This window comes from Erythrolamprus reginae, chromosome 11 (assembly GCF_031021105.1).
Source record: "Erythrolamprus reginae isolate rEryReg1 chromosome 11, rEryReg1.hap1, whole genome shotgun sequence".
NCBI lineage: Eukaryota > Metazoa > Chordata > Lepidosauria > Squamata > Dipsadidae > Erythrolamprus > Erythrolamprus reginae.
In genome coordinates, this window is record NC_091960.1 from 11175604 (window position 1) to 11191952 (window position 16349).

General features: G+C 42.2%; 3 protein-coding genes across 5 annotated transcripts in view; 2 read left to right on the plus strand and 1 right to left on the minus strand.

The window, feature by feature from the left end:
* The window catches only part of LOC139173950 (IgGFc-binding protein-like), a 43719-nt gene extending 40613 nt beyond the window's left edge, over positions 1-3106 (plus strand). Inside the window, exon 13 of the mRNA XM_070763921.1 lies at positions 615-3106. Coding sequence (XP_070620022.1) covers positions 615-636 — 22 coding nt within the window. The 3' untranslated portion in view covers positions 637-3106. The remainder of the gene's footprint in view (positions 1-614) is intronic.
* The window catches only part of LOC139173994 (IgGFc-binding protein-like), an 842349-nt gene that overhangs the window by 161019 nt on the left and 664981 nt on the right, over positions 1-16349 (plus strand). The gene's annotated exons all lie outside the window — the stretch shown is intronic.
* LOC139173948 (IgGFc-binding protein-like) overlaps positions 5597-16349 on the minus strand; it is a 92276-nt gene continuing 81523 nt past the window's right edge. For both annotated transcript variants that reach the window (XM_070763918.1, XM_070763919.1), the window contains exons 19-21: positions 15318-15695; positions 11805-12091; positions 5597-6021 (exon numbers count right to left, since the gene is read on the minus strand). In XM_070763918.1, coding sequence (XP_070620019.1) covers positions 6012-6021; positions 11805-12091; positions 15318-15695 — 675 coding nt within the window. In that variant the 3' untranslated portion in view covers positions 5597-6011. The remainder of the gene's footprint in view (positions 6022-11804; positions 12092-15317; positions 15696-16349) is intronic.

A 16349-nucleotide genomic window follows, 5' to 3' on the forward strand; every position in this document is an offset into this window, starting at 1 on the left:
TTCTTGCCATTCCCCCTTTAATCCTGGCCACCTCGGGCTTTTCTGGGCTGCCAAAGAAGCCTTTGGGTGGCATTTAAGGAGACTTTGGCAGTCCAGAGCGAATAAAGCATTTTCCTTTCTCTGGGCACTTGGAGAGGGAATAAACCTCTGCCAGCGCCTAGAGAAAAGAAACGCCCCCTTTGCTCTGGGCAGCAACTGTCCTCCTACTCTTCTTCCTCCTCCTCCTCCCAACCAAATTCACAGCTTTTATTTCTTTCCTAATGGGTTTGCACACATTATTTGCTTTTACATTGATTCTTATGTGAAAAATTGCTTCTACTTACAAACTTTTCTACTTAAGAACCTGGTCACGGAACGAATTAAGTTCTTAAGTACTTAAGCACTAGCATTAGCATATAGACTTATATACCGCTTTGTAGTGCTTTAAAGCACTCTCTAAGCCGTTTACAGAACCCGCAACAATCTGAGTCCTGATTTTACTGACCTGGAAGGATGGAAGGCTGAGTCAACCTTGAGACAGTCTCAATCAAACTCCTGGCTATGGGCAGAGTTAGCCTGCAATTCTGCATTCTAACCATTGTGCCATAACTTTGTACTTCTGTTTCTTTCCACAGTTACTCTCCCAAAGAGAACTGATGCTGTTTTGAATGGAAAGTGATTCTCCAAATTAGAGTTGCTCCATCATGGATATAATCTAAATTACAGAGATACGGGATATGAATCATCAGACTTTTGGCTGGAATTTCCTCAAGTCTTCTTCAAACAAGAGATAGAAACATAGAAACATAGAAGTCTGACGGCAGAAAAAGACCTCATGGTCCATCTAGTCTGCCCTTATACTATTTTCTGTATTTTATCTTAGGATGGATATATGTTTATCCCAGGCATGTTTAAATTCAGTTACTGTGGAGTGGTTAGCAGGAGATACCCAAGAGAATACATTTGGTGTTTGATATATTAATATGCAATCAATTATTAAGTCTGGTAGTCAAGAATAGAATCCCTATGTGAAACGGTAGCATATAATAAGCAGATTGCTATCGTCTTAATGGCCTGTAGACTTCCCATAAGCATCTGTCTGTCTACTGTAAGCTTTATCTTCAACAGGGCCAATTGCTTTGTGAATGACAGTGGGACCTCCGCATCTGGTACCCTACTGGCATATTCAGAACCCAAAATGTGCAAAGCTATTGCTTTTGGCAAGCGAGCATTATAAATTAATACACACACACGCTATAAACCCTTTGATATCGTTCGCATATTTATGCAAACCCATTTCCTTAAGTACTTCTGATTGTTCTGAATATATTTGTGTGAAGTATCTCCACACACACATGCAATATTTAAAGGAGAAGATGGGATTATGTTGTATCTGGGATGGAAGCAACACAGTTGGCTCAAAATGAACCACTGTGTTGCTATATGCCCAGTTCCATATCCACTGCTTAGGGATATGCATTCATCCATAATGTGATTTCACTGGACAGTAGCGTAATCTTTCTAAACATGGCGGGAGAAAACACAATCAAAGGTGTTCTGTCGAGCTCTCTGGTAGAATCCTCCCAAAAATGCACAGATACAATTTCAGACACGCACACGTTTGAAAATTCAAAGCAATGTTCTATATACCGAAAATGCAAATAAACAGAGCACTCTTTTGGTATAGCAAAGAGCACTCGTCTCCAAACAAACTGGTAATTTGTACAAGTCCCTTATCAGTTCTGTAATACTTAGCTTGCAGCTGTGCGGCAATTCACAGTCCTTCTTCTTTCACAAAGTGAAACACACTTTGCTCTGGTTTAGTTTCAAAGCGGGGAAAAATCAGCACACAAAAGGTCAGAGTCAGCAAGGCAGGCACGAAACACAACGATCAGTTAATCCTCCACAATGGCCAAACACACAGATTAGATTAGATTTATTGGATTTATATGCCGCCCCTCTCCGCAAACTCGCAAACAGGCTGCTCTTTATAGCAGCCTCACTAATTACCACAGCCCCACCCAACCACAGGTGACCTCATTTTCTTTGATAATAATCTCTCAGTTGTTGTTGCCTATGCATCGCTCTGCATGCGTGGCTGTATCATTAACTCTTGTTCTGAATCCAAGGAGGAGCAAGATAATTGATCTCCTTCTGAGCTGTCTGCCACACTCTCCTCCTCCCTGTCACTCATGTCTTCTTGGTCAGAGGAGCCTTCATCAGCAGATTCCACCGGGGGGCAAAACAGGCCTGCAGCATGTGGATGTCTCCCCCACATCCACAGTTCTTGGGCAGGAGCTGGGCCAGAAGTAACATTCTTCAGAATCCTTTATTGTATTACAGGGGTCGTGTTCACATCAAATCGCTAGCCTGGTGCTTGGTGCAAATCTAGGGATTTTACCCCCAATCAACACAACATTCTCAGTTAGATTAGACTAGGTGAGAGCCAGTCATAATTTTGTAGCATTAAATCCTCTTTCCCATCGATTGCTTCCAGTTCCAAGGACAAATCATCTTTGATCCTTCCCTTGCCACTAGGCCTCTTCAGATGTCATTTATTAGGAAAGAATCTCAATGGAGCACGACAGGACAATATTTACTTCCTCCCCACTACTCAGAAAGTGTATATTACCCTGTCCCACCGCCACTTATCGACTCATTCCTGATACTGTGATCAAAGTCCCTTGCTACCAACTTTACTATGTGGTCTTGAGCAGAGAACATTGTAGACGGACATAGGAATATGACATAGGAATGGCACGAGAAGGCTAGGTGTCTTTTTACCACTTAATGGCATTTTTACAGTGGAGTGAATAACAGTTAGAGTCAGACCCAATGCCTCTATTCACCAATATTCAACCTCTGCCTCTCTGCTTCTGCCGCACGAATCCCAGTGACTGATTAGGTCCCACAGAGTTGGCCTTCTCCGGGTCCCGTCGACTAAACAATGCCGTCTGGAAGGACCCAGGGGAAGAGCCTTCTCTGTGGCGGCCCCGGCCCTCTGGAATCAACTCCCCCCAGAGATTAGAACTGCCCCCATCCTGTACATTGTGTATTGTTGTTGTGAGCTGCTCTGAGTCCTCGGAGAGGGGTGGCATACAAATCTAATAAATTATTATTATTATTATTATTATTATTATTATTATTGTTGTTGTTGTTGTTATTGTTATTATTGTTATTATTATTATTATTGTTGTTGTTGTTATTATTATCAATACAACACAGCAAACGAGATCACTATGCTGGATTTCGTATTTCGTCACCAGTCGGGCACTTCCCAAGCACCTAGGACTGCGGGATGTAGCGGCGAATTATGTATGCGAATCCCAGTAAAGTGGCCTTTTGCAATTGACAGATGGAGATTTTGTCAGTTCCGATGGTTTTCAAATGTCCGCTGAGATCCTTTGGTACTGCACCCAGCGTGCCAAGTACCACTGGGACCACTTTCACGGGCTTATGCCAGAGTCGTTGCAGCTCGATTTTTAGATCTTCGTATTTCACTAATTTCTCTAGCTGCTTCTCCTCAATTCTGCTGTCTCCTGGGATTGCGATGTCGATGATCCATACTTTCTTTTTCTCCACAATCACGATGTCTGGTGTGTTATGCTTCAGAATTCGGTCAGTCTGAAGTTGGAAGTCCCACAGTAGTTTTGCTTGCTCATTTTCGACCCCTTTTTTGGTCTTATGATCCCACCAGTTCTTTGTCATTGGTAAATGGTAGTTCCGGCACAAGTTCCAGTGGATATCATTATTATATCATTATTATTATTATTATTATTATTATTATTATTATTATTATTATTATGTCTCTGTCTCTGTTTCTCCCTCTGTTTCTCTGTCTGTCTCTCTCTCTCTCACACACACACACACACAAACACACGCACACAGACACATCAACAGAGTGGGTTCCACTTACCTTCACCACTGGTTCACATCACAACATTTCACATACGTGCACGAGCGTAGTGAGCATGCACATGCGTGTCTCCTCATGGAATTCTGCTTCTGCGCATGCTCAGTTAGTTATAATCAGCCCGAAACACAGCTGAGGAGTTGCTCAGCTGTGCTTTGGGCAAAAGAGTAAAAGTAAATATAAATCTGGGGGTGGGCGGAAAGGCTTTTTTTTCAAGCAGCAGCAGACGAAAAAATTCGGGGGGAAAATCCAATAAAAAGATGGCGGCTCCCACAGACCAGAATCAACCAAAATGGATCTGTGACATCATCGTGACATCACTAGTAGGTCACTTCCGATTCGGGCAATCTGGTCCGAACTGGGAGAAACCCACCCCTGCACAACACCAAATCTTGCCATCAGCTCAATCTTGTCAAAGTCCTCTTCTCACTGTGTAGGTGGAATGTATTTTCTGTGTCAGGTATGTATTTACACACAGTAGGAATTGTCAAAGGGCAAACCCAATGTTTATCAGATGTTCATCTCTGGGTTAGAGGACTTTATACTTCCCAATCTTTCAGAAAGAAGTTTAAATGCAACAAGAACAGAGAGAGTCTTTAAGGCAGTGACTTTCAACCTTTTTTGAGCCGTGGCACATTTTTTACATTTATGAAACCCTGGGGTACATTGAGAGGGCGGGGTGGGGTGGGGGTGCTAAAAAAAGTTTGGACAAAAAAATTATCTCTCTCTTTCTCCCTTTCGCATTATTTCTCTCTCCCTCCCTCTTCCTCTCCCTCTTTCTCTCTCTCTCTCTCCATCCCTCTTTCTCTTCCTTCCTTTCTCTCTTTTTTGCTCTCTCTCTCCCTCCCTACCTCTATGTCTTTCTCTCTCTCTCCTTCCCTCCCTGTTTCTCTCTCTCTCTCTTGCTTGCTTTCTCTCTCTCTTGCTTTCTTTTTCTTGTTCTCTTTCTCTCTCTCTCTTGTTCTCTTTATCTCTTGCTTTCTTTCTCTCTCTCTCTCTTGCTTTCTTTCTCTCTCTTCCTTTCTTTTTTTTGTCTCTCTGAGCTTCGCGGCACACCTGACCATGTCTCACGGCACACTAGTGTGCCCCGGCACACTGGTTGAAAAACATTGCTTTAAGGAACACCAAAAATGATTGGAGATCAATTTTCAATAGCGATAGAATATAAAGAATGACATCCAGTGAGTATCCTGCCTTCTCTGGACAATCAAAAATAGCAGGGTAACAAAAATGCCTATCCTTTCCATGTCATACAAATGGAAATAAAGCAATCAGTGTGCTTGATTTATTTATCATGTTTTGCAAAAAAAAACTGAGCAGTTACTATAAGAAAAAGCGTTCAGTTCAAGCCACCATTCCTATGTAACACTTAAAAGTCATAAACGGTGAAGGTTAAATTATATAGTATGTTATCAGCTATATTGATTTCTTTCCAAAAGTTGTCACAAAAGGGAGTGGATGGAAGGACATAAAAATCGAAACAATGCATATATGTACAAGCTTCAGGAACAAAAATATTTCAAAAATTGAACCACTTTAATTTCATCAGTTGTTTCCAAAGCAGCAATTCATAATTCTTTTAATGACTCCTTTGCAATCAGCTACTTATTATTGAGCTGTGTTGTGTCAAAATTATGGTCCAGAGGAAATACTCCCCCGCCCCCAATTTTTAGACTTAATAAACTGGAAAGCACAATTGATCTCTTTATCATGTCTTAATTTTTTTTAATAAAAAATAAAATCATAATCATCAGCCTTACATGATTTCATCCCCAGCCCCATTCTGTGGACAGAATGACTTCTCCAGAAACATTTCTGCAGGTGTATGTATAGATATATATATTTTATTGACACAGTTTTGGGTTTTTATAATGCCTTCTTTGGGGCAGGATTAGGCAAAGTTGGCTCATCTATGATAGGTGGACTTCAACTCCCAGAATTCCTGAGCTAGCATGATTGCCTCCGGAATTCTGCAAGTTGAAGTCCACAAGTCATAGAACAGCCAACTTTGCCTACCCCTGGTCTTGGGACATTGCAGATAAAGTATCTTTAAGGGCACAACAGCAGCAGTGAGCCATGGTCACTCATGAAGGTTGATGGACTGGATTGATCTTTTGAATTATTGCTCGCTGGAAAAGAGAAAGAAAAAAATTAATTGGATTATTATAGACTCCATAGACACAGGTGCTTTCTTGCTATAAGTGATGTTCAAGAGTAGGGTTGTGAAACTCGTGGTCCATGGGCCAGATATGTCACATGCTGGCCACACTCAAACCCAGTTTAGCAAAGGGGTGGGGGGAAATGTCCCGATACATTACATGGTGCCGCCATGATGATGCGAGTTCGACATTGCTGAACTAGAGGGTTAATATTGGTAAGAACCCAGTTAAAGCATCTAAACTTACAAACCCAAAGCCAACCTGAATAAAAACATATCAGGCCATGTTTTCCTAAAGCAAGACAAAAGCCATTGGAATAATCTGCTTTTTTTGGGACAATGGTGCTGAGGTTACCTTGGCCTCAGCACCAGTGATGGGTTTCAACATTTTTTACTATCGTTCTGTAGGTGTGGCTTGGCTTGGTGGGTGTGGCTTGGCTTGGTGGGTGTGGCTTGATGGGCATGGCAGGGGAAGGATATTGCAAAATCTCTCTTTCCCATCCCAATCCTAGGGGAAGATATTGCAAAATCTCTCTTTCCCACCCCACTGTTAGGGGAAGATATTGCAAAATCTCTCTTTCCCACCCCACTCCTGGGGGAAGATATTGCCTTCTGCCGCACGAATCCCAGTGACCGGTTAGGTCCCACAAAGTTGGCCTTCTCCGGGTCCCGTCGACTAAGCAATGTCGTTTGGTGGGACCCAGGAGAAGAGCCTTCTCTGTGGCGGCCCCGACCCTCTGGAACCAGCTCCCCCCAGATATCAGAGTTGCCCCCACCCTCCTTGCCTTTCGCAAGCTCCTTAAAACCCACCTCTGTCGTCAGGCATGGGAGAATTGAAATTTTTCCCTTCCCCCTAGGCTTATAGAATTTATACATGGTATGCTTGTATGTATGATTGGTTCTTTAAATTGGGGTTTTTTAGATTGTTTTTAATATTAGATTTGTTTACATTGTCTTTTTATATTGTTGTTAGCCGCCCCGAGTCTTTGGAGAGGGGCGGCATACAAATTTAATTAATTAATAATAATAATAATAATAATAATAATAATAATAATAATAATAATAATAATAATAATGGTAATAATTGCAAAATCTCCATTCCCTCCCCACTCCTGGGGGAAGGAGATTGCAAAATCTCCATTCCCTCCCCACTCCTGGGGGAAGGAGATTGCAAAATCTCTCTTTCCCACCCCACTCTAGGGGAAGATATTGCAAAATCTCCATTCCCTCCCTACTCCTGGGGGACGGAGATTGCAAAATCTCCATCCCCTCCCTACTCCTGGGGGAAGGATATTGCAAAATCTCCATTCCCTCCCCACTCCTGGGGGAAGGAGATTGCAAAATCTCCATCCCCTCCCTACTCCTGGGGGAAGGATATTGCAAAATCTCCATCCCCTCCCTACTCCTGGGGGCAGGAGATTGCAAAATCTCCATTCCCTCCCCACTCCTGGGGGAAGGAGATTGCAAAATCTCCATTCCCTCCCTACTCCTGGGGGAAGGATATTGCAAAATCTCCATCCCCTCCCTACTCCTGGGGGACGGAGATTGCAAAATCTCCATTCCCTCCCCACTCCTGGGGGAAGGAGATTGCAAAATCTCCATTCCCTCCCTACTCCTGGGGGACGGAGATTGCAAAATCTCCATTCCCTCCCCACTCCTGGGGGCAGGAGATTGCAAAATCTCCATTCCCTCCCCACTCCTGGGGGAAGGAGATTTCAAAATCTCCATTCCCTCCCTACTCCTGGGGGAAGGATATTGCAAAATCTCTCTTTCCCACCCCACTCTAGGGGAAGATATTGCAAAATCTCCATTCCCTCCCTACTCCTGGGGGACGGAGATTGCAAAATCTCCATCCCCTCCCTACTCCTGGGGGAAGGATATTGCAAAATCTCCATTCCCTCCCTACTCCTGGGGGAAGGAGATTGCAAAATCTCCATTCCCTCCCTACTCCTGGGGGAAGGATATTGCAAAATCTCCATTCCCTCCCTACTCTTGGGGGAAGGAGATTGCAAAATCTCTCTTTCCCACCCCACTCTAGGGGAAGATATTGCAAAATCTCCATTCCCTTCCTACTCCTGGGGGACGGAGATTGCAAAATCTCCATCCCCTCCCTACTCCTGGGGGACGGAGATTGCAAAATCTCCATTCCCTCCCCACTCCTGGGGGAAGGAGATTGCAAAATCTCTCTTTCCCACCCAGCTCTAGGGGAAGATATTGCAAAATCTCCATCCCCTCCCCACTCCTTTGGGAAGGATATTGCAAAATCTCTCTTTCTCACCCCACTCCTAGGGGAAGATATTGCAAAATCTCTTTTACCCATCCCACTCCTGGGGGAAGGATATTGCAAAATCTCCATTCCCTCCCCAGTCTGGGGCCAGCCAGATGTGGTATCTGTCAGTTCTCTGAACTACTCAAAATTTCCGCTACCAGTTCTCCAGAACTGGACAGAACCTTCTGAAACCGACCTCTGATTAGCAGCCCACACCCTAAATTTTGAAAAGAAAATGCCCACAGTCCCACCATCTCCCAGATCTAAGAGCAACATTACAGAATAATCAGGAATATCAGATCAAGAAGATCAAGTGCGGAACACTAATTTAATGGAGGTTTTTTAAAAATGTGGAGATTGCTGGACTCATTATTATATCGAACCATATCGATTTGTCCATGGATAGCTGCTCCAATGCCATCAAAAAGGAAGGAATTCCATGCCTCCTACCGTATATGCAGATCGACACTTTGAATTTAAGGCAGTTTCAAGCTTATTTAAACATCATTTGCTCTGGGCCCAGAAACTTACACTTTAATGCATTTGACTCTGCGCTATCTCATTTCCTATACCATATTACAGAGGCTCCTGGGTTATTGGAGAGCTCATTACAATTAGACTCATTGCTTTACATTTTTAGCATTTGTTCTAGGCTCTTTGTGGATTTCTGGGGTGACAGGCTGCCTTCTGGCTATTTCTAATTGAAAAGATTGGTCTACCACTGCAAGTAAATTGGATAAGGAAAATTGCCTCCATTTCAATGGTTTCAAAAGCCTTTGCAAATAACTATCTCTATCATCCCTGCCTTTATTTCTATCGTCTCCATCTCTGCTTTTATCTCCATCATCTATCAATGATCTCTATTCTTGTCTACCTCTATCTCCATTGCTATCTCTATCATCTCTGTCTCTATCTATCTGTATTTCTACTGCTATCTCTATCATCTCTATTATTTGTCATCTATATCTCTCATCTTTATCTGTCTCATTTCTACCAACTCTACCATCTATCTGTCTGTCTGTCTGTCTGTCTGTCTGTCTGTCTATATCTATCTATCTATCTATCTATCTATCTATCTATCTATCTATCTATCTATCTATCTATCTATCTATCTATCATCTATCTATCTATCTATCTATCTATCTATCTATCTATCCATCACCCTGGGGGGGGAGTCACTAACCCCCTCAGAGAGGGTCCGCAACTTGGGCGTCCTCCTCGATCCACAGCTCACATTAGAGAAACATCTTTCAGCTGTGGCGAGGGGGGCGTTTGCCCAAGTTCGTCTGGTGCACCAGTTGCGGCCCTATTTGGACCGGGAGTCACTGCTCACAGTCACTCATGCCCTCATCACCTCGAGGCTCGACTACTGTAACGCTCTCTACATGGGGCTACCTTTGAAGAGTGTTCGGAAACTTCAGATCGTGCAGAATGCAGCTGCGAGAGCTATCATGGGCTTTCCTAAATTTGCCCATGTCACACCAACACTCCGCAGTCTGCATTGGTTGCCGATCAGTTTCCGGTCACAATTCAAAGTGTTGGTTATGACCTATAAAGCCCTTCATGGCACCGGACCAGAATATCTCCGGGACCGCCTTCTGCCGCACGAATCCCAGCGACCAGTTAGGTCCCACAGAGTTGGCCTTCTCCGGGTCCCGTCAACTAAACAATGTCGTTTGGCGGGACCCAGGGGAAGAGCCTTCTCTGTGGGGGCCCCGACCCTTTGGAATCAACTCCCCCCAGATATCAGAGTTGCCCCCACCCTCCTAGCCTTTCGTAAGCTCCTTAAAACCCACCTCTGTCGTCAGGCATGGGGGAATTGACATGTTCCTTCCCCCTAGGCTTATAAAATTTGTGTATGGTATGCTAGTGTGTATGATTGGTTTTTAACTTGTGGTGTTCTTAAAATTAATTTAATATTGGATTTGTCTTGTATTGCTGTTGCTGTGAGCCGCCCCGAGTCTGCGGAGAGGGGCGGCATACAAATCTGATTAAACTAAACTAAACTAAACTATCTATCTATCTTACTATCTACCTACCTACCTACCTTATCTATCTGTCTGTCTGTCTGTCTATCTATCTATCTTACTGTCTACCTACCTACCTACCTACCTACCTTATCTATCTATCTATCTATCTATCTATCTATCCATCCATCCGTCCGTCCGTCCGTCCGTCCGTCCGTCTGTCTGTCTGTCTGTCTGTCTATCTATCTATCTATTTATCTATCATCTACCTACCTACCCATCATCTCTCTCTTATCTATCCATCTATCCATCCATCTATCCATCCATCTATCCATCCACCCACCCACCCACCCACCCATCCATCCATCCATCCACCCACCCACCCACCCACCCACCCTACTTCTCCTATCTATCTATCTATCTATCTATCTATCTATCTATCTATCTATCTATCTATCTATCTATTATCTATCATCTCTCTCTCTCTCCCCCTCCCTCCTTCTATCTTTTACTTCTCTTCTACCTTTTATCATCTTCTATCTCTTTTTCCTATCTCTGGCTCCTGACCTTTTTGCAGGAAGAATCTGACAGCTACTGGATAGGGAGAGCAGGAAGATAAAAGAAAAAGATTGGCCCAAAGAGAAACAAATAGTTCTCTCTATTCGTATTTCAGTTTCCCCGTGCCAACCTCAGTTTTTTGCTCTATCCACTGATAGCATGCATTCTTAAGAGATTGTCCCAATGGGAAAACAGTTATGAACAAGGAGTTTAAAAAAAAAAGAACATACAGCTGTGTACTCCTAAATCAGAGAGTAAATTACTACCTTTGAAAAGTGTTCAGAAACTTCAGGTCATGCAGAATGCAGCTGCAAGAGCAATCATGGGTTTTCCCAAATATGCCCATGTTACACCAACACTCCGCAGTCTGCATTGGTTGCCGATCAATTTCCAGTCACAATTCAAAGTGTTGGTTATGACCTATAAAGCCCTTCATGGCACCGGACCAGACTATCTCAGGGACCGCCTTCTGCTGCACGAATCCCAGTGGCCAATAAGGTCCCACAGAGTGGGTCTTCTCCGGGTCCCGTCAACTAAACAATGTCGCTTGGCGGGGCCCAGGGGAAGAGCCTTCTCTGTGGTGGTGCCGACCCTCTGGAACCAACTTCTCCCAGAGATTAGAATTGTTCCCACCCTCCTTGCCTTTTGTAAGCTTCTTAAAACCCACCTCTGCTGCCAGGCATGGGGGAATTGAGATACTCTTTCCCCCTAGGCCTTTACAATTTTATGCATGGTATGTCTGTACTGTATGTATGTTTGGTTTTACAATAGGGGTTTTTAACTGTTTATATTGGATTGTCTTATGCTGTTTTATTTATTTTTATTTATTTATTTATTATTTAGATTTGTATGCTGCCCCTCTCCGCAGACTGTTTACTACTGTTGTTAGCCGCCCCGAGTCTACGGAGAGGGGCGGCATACAAATCCAATAAAATAAAATAAAATCAAGCATGAACTTACCAGCGGATGAAGTCTCTGGCCCTCCATGCATCAATCACCTCGGAAATGTCCCCTACAACTTGACCATTGGGTAGCGTAAGGTCATCAGAGAGGTCACCATTGAAGTTTCTGCAGGATCCACACAGCTTGCCTTCCAGGCTTTGTTTGACCTTCACAGTAACTTCTCCTTTGAGATCAAAGAGAACCTGAACTGCCATCCCTTGGCCAATTGTGACAACATCTTCAGCAATGCTCACAGACACCGTTTTAAAAAGGGAAGCTGGAAGATTCACCTGTCGTCCATTCACCTGAACAGAAAGTGATTGTGGAATATGTTCAGTCTATTGAAATGCTACATCTTCAAGTGAGGGTCAGAGTTTAAAACTGAGGGAAATGGGGGTCTAATCAGAGCAGGGGATAGCAGAATTAGCCAGAATTGTCCTTGTGTTTGTTTTAAAGAAAAAGAAGACATTAATTGTATGAAATTAAAAATGGCTTCCCTGTACACATTTTTATATGAAAATACAATAAATTTAATTCATTTTTTCTTGGTTAACGCCTGTTAATGAACACACTGAATTCACAGTTGGTCTTTACACCATTTAGGTTCATAGTTAGTGGAAAATTTAAAAGATGACTCTAAAGTGTGCAATAGGGTTGATATTCCTGGAGGGGTCTGTAATATGGTAAATGATTTAGCTTTACTAGATAAATGGTGAAAGCAATGGAAACTGCAGTTTAATGTTTCCAAATGTAAAATAATGCACTTGGGGAAAAGGAATCCTCAATCTGAGTATCGCATTGGCAGTTCTGTGTTAGCAAAAACTTCAGAAGAGAAGGATTTAGGGGTAGTGATTTCTGACAGTCTCAAAATGGGTGAGCAGTGTGGTCGGGCAGTAGGAAAAGCAAGTAGGATGCTTGGCTGCATAGCTAGAGGTATAACAAGCAGGAAGAGGGAGATTGTGATCTCCTTATATAGACTGCTGATGAGACCACATTTGGAATACTTGGTTCAGTTTTGGAGACCTCACCTAGAAAAATTGAACGGGTCCAAAGACGGGCTACAAGAATGGTGGAAGGCCTTAAGCATAAAACGTATCAGGAAAGACTTAATGAACTCTATCTGTATAGTCTGGAGGACAGAAGGAAAAGGGGGGACATGATCGAAACATTTAAATATGTTAAAGGGTTAAATAAGGTTCAGGAGGGAAGTGTTTTTAATAGGAAAGTGAACACAAGAACAAGGGGACACAATCTGAAGTTAGTTGGGAGAAAGATCAAAAGCAATATGAGAAAATATTATTTCACTGAAAGAGTAGTAGATCCTTGGAACAAACTTACAGCAGACGTGGTTGGTAAATCCACAGTAACTGAATTTAAACATGCCTGGGATAAACATATATCCATTGTAAGATAAAATACAGGAAATAGTATAAGGGCAAACTAGATGGACCATGAGGTCTTTTTCTGCCGTCAGACTTCTATGTTTCTATGTTTCTATGAAAGTTAAACTCAGGGATGGGGTGATCATGATCTCACAGATTCCCTTTGAACCTCTCGGATTATGAATGTTGTTTTGCGACAGAAAATAACACAAAAATTCCTCTCAAAAAAAAAAAAAGGCTGAGGGAGAGAAACCCAAACTAGAACTGGGCACAATCAGACCTTCCAGAATTTTCCATCAAATTTACAGGAAGAGATTGAGTGGATAATTAACTTTCTTCACAACAAGGCAACGTCTCTTGTTCTTTCTCTAGGGCAGTGGTTCTCGAACTTGGCAACTTTAAGACTTGTGGACTTCAACTCCCAGAATTCTCCAGCCAGCTATGCTATGCTATATATAGTTATGCTATGCTGGTTGGAGAATTCTGGGAGTTGAAGTCCACAAGTCTTAAAGTTGCCAAGTTTGGGAACCACTGCTCAAGGGGAAGATTTCCTTTGGGCAGCAAAAAGAGTGTGACAGTAGAAAATACTTGTTTTTTGAAGTAAGGCCTGTTTTGCCCCCCCGGTGGAATCTGCTGATGAAGGCTCCTCTGACCAAGAAGACATGAGTGACAGGGAGGAGGAGAGTGTGGAAGACAGCTCAGATGGAGATCAATTATCTAGCTCTTCCTTGGATTCAGAACAAGAGTTAAAGATACAGCCACGCATGCGGAGAGCGATGCATAGGCAGCAACAACTGAGAGATTATTATCAAAGAAAATGAGGCCACCTGTGGTTGGGTGGGGCTGTGGTCATTAGTGAGGCGGTTATAAATAGCAGCCTGTGGGTTTGGCCATTGTGGAGGATTATCTGATCGTTGTGTTTCCTGACTGCTTTACTGACTTTGACTTTTTGTGTGCTGATTTCCCCCCGCTTTGAAACTAAACCAGGGCAAAGTGTGTTTCACTTTGTGAAAGAAGAAGGACTGTGAATTGCCTCCCAGCTGCAATCTACGTATCTCAGAACTGATAAGGGACTTGTACAAATTACCAGTTTGTTTGGAGACGAGTGCTCTTTGCTATACCAAAAGAGGGCTTGGTTTAAGTGAATTTTCATTATAAAGAACATTGTTTTGAATTTTCAAACGTGTGTGTGTCTGAAATTTGTACCTGTGAATTTTCGGGAGGATTCTACCAGAGAGCCTGACAGAACAGGCATAATGATTGGAAAGTATATTTACCAAACATGCCATGGGATGCTCTTTTAATTATTGGGCTTTCATCTTTGTACGCCACCTGGAGTCACTGTAGTGAGGTGACATGAATAATTTAGAGAAATAAAATAAATACTGGTAGTCCTCCAATAATAATAATAATAATAATAATAATAATAATAATAATAATAATAATAATAATAATAATTAATAATAATAATAATAATAATAATAATAATAATAATAATAATAATTAAATTTATTAGATTGGGAGCAGAATTTCCATTTGTGAAGCCAAGTGGTTGTTTTAAACAACTTGTGCTTTAAACAACTTGTGATGATTCTCTATGAGGGGTGTTGGGGTTTTTTTTTTTGATTGTTAAGTGAATGGCTAAGTTAAGTAAAATTGTGTGGTTGTTAAGCAAATCTGGCTTCCCCCGTTGATTTTGCCTGGAGCTAGCTGGCTGTGAAGGTCAAGAATGGTGATCACATGATCTTGTGACCATTGACCAATATATATCAATTGCCAAATATCTGAATTTTGATCACATGACTATGGGGATATTGCAATGGTTTGTAAGAATGATTAGAGGTTGCAAGTCATTTTTTCAGTGCCATTGTAACTTTGAACGGTCGCTGAATGAGTGGTTGTAAGTTGAGTACTACCTGTAGTAAGCTAGCACGTACACATCAGGATGAAATTCAAATTCAGTTAGGCATTGTTTATCAACCTTGGCAGCTTTAAGATATATAGACTGTAACTCACCAGCAAGCATTGGATTCTGGGAGTTGAAGTCCACATACCGTAAAGTTGCCAAGGTTGAGAAACACTGCATTAAAGTGTTTAACTCCACAAGTTTCTTTTATTTACCAAGAATCACCAACTCAATCTGTCTTACCCAAACTTCCTTGTCTTGATTGACAGCAAGAACACCTTCTTGGAAGAACATGTAGATGGCAGAAACTGAGCTCATTTTGCCATTGCAGCCCCTGAAATCCACCACCAGCCGAAACCACCTTTGAGCTGCTTCGTCGCAGAGAGAGGCCATCACGTAGGCACCATCATAAAGGATTGTCCCAGAGACGCCATCAAACGTGGTCAGTTCTGCTTGTAAGCTGAGGTGGCATTCGGCTTCCTGCTTGAAGCAACCGCGTCGGCCATTTTGAAGAGCGCAAACCTCCCCCTGGGGGCAGCTGGTTGTATTGCAGGCGAGCTGGCCTGACCCATGGCAGGTGCATTTTTCCGAACAACCCCAGGAGAGAACGCTTTCTTCAGCCTAGGGCAGAACATGGGCAAACAAAAAATAATTCTTAAATATCAAAGGATTATTTTAAAATCTCTGTCACATGAACATGAAAGTTCACCTAACACCAAAAATTCTTTACACCCTTAAAAGCAGGGGTGGCTTCCTCCCAGTTCAGATGGGTTTGCCCTAAATGGTAGTGACCCACTGGTGACATCACAAGGACATCACCGAACCATATTGGTTGGTGCTGGTCCATGGGCAGCACCACCGTAATTTTTTAAAAATGTACAATTTTTTTTCAAAAAGAAATATACAATTTTTTTCAGAAAAAATTGTGTACATTTTTTTGAAAAAAATGTGTATACTTTTTTCAAAAAAATGTGTATACTTTTTTCAAAAAAATGTGTACACTTTTTTTTGAAAAAAAATGTACACATTTTTTATTTAAAAAATTGTACACATTTTTTTGAAAAAAATGTTTATAATTTGTTTTTTTTTAAGTGTACAATTTTTTTCAAAAAAAGTGTACAATTATAAAAATGTGGATCGGTGACATCCTTATGACGTCCTTGTGACGTCACCAGTGGGTCGCTGCCATTTCACGTACAAATTTTTTTTTCAAATACATTTTTTTATTTTTTTCCCCCTTCTGAGTATGTGTAGAAGTTGAGTTCCAGCGCTGTG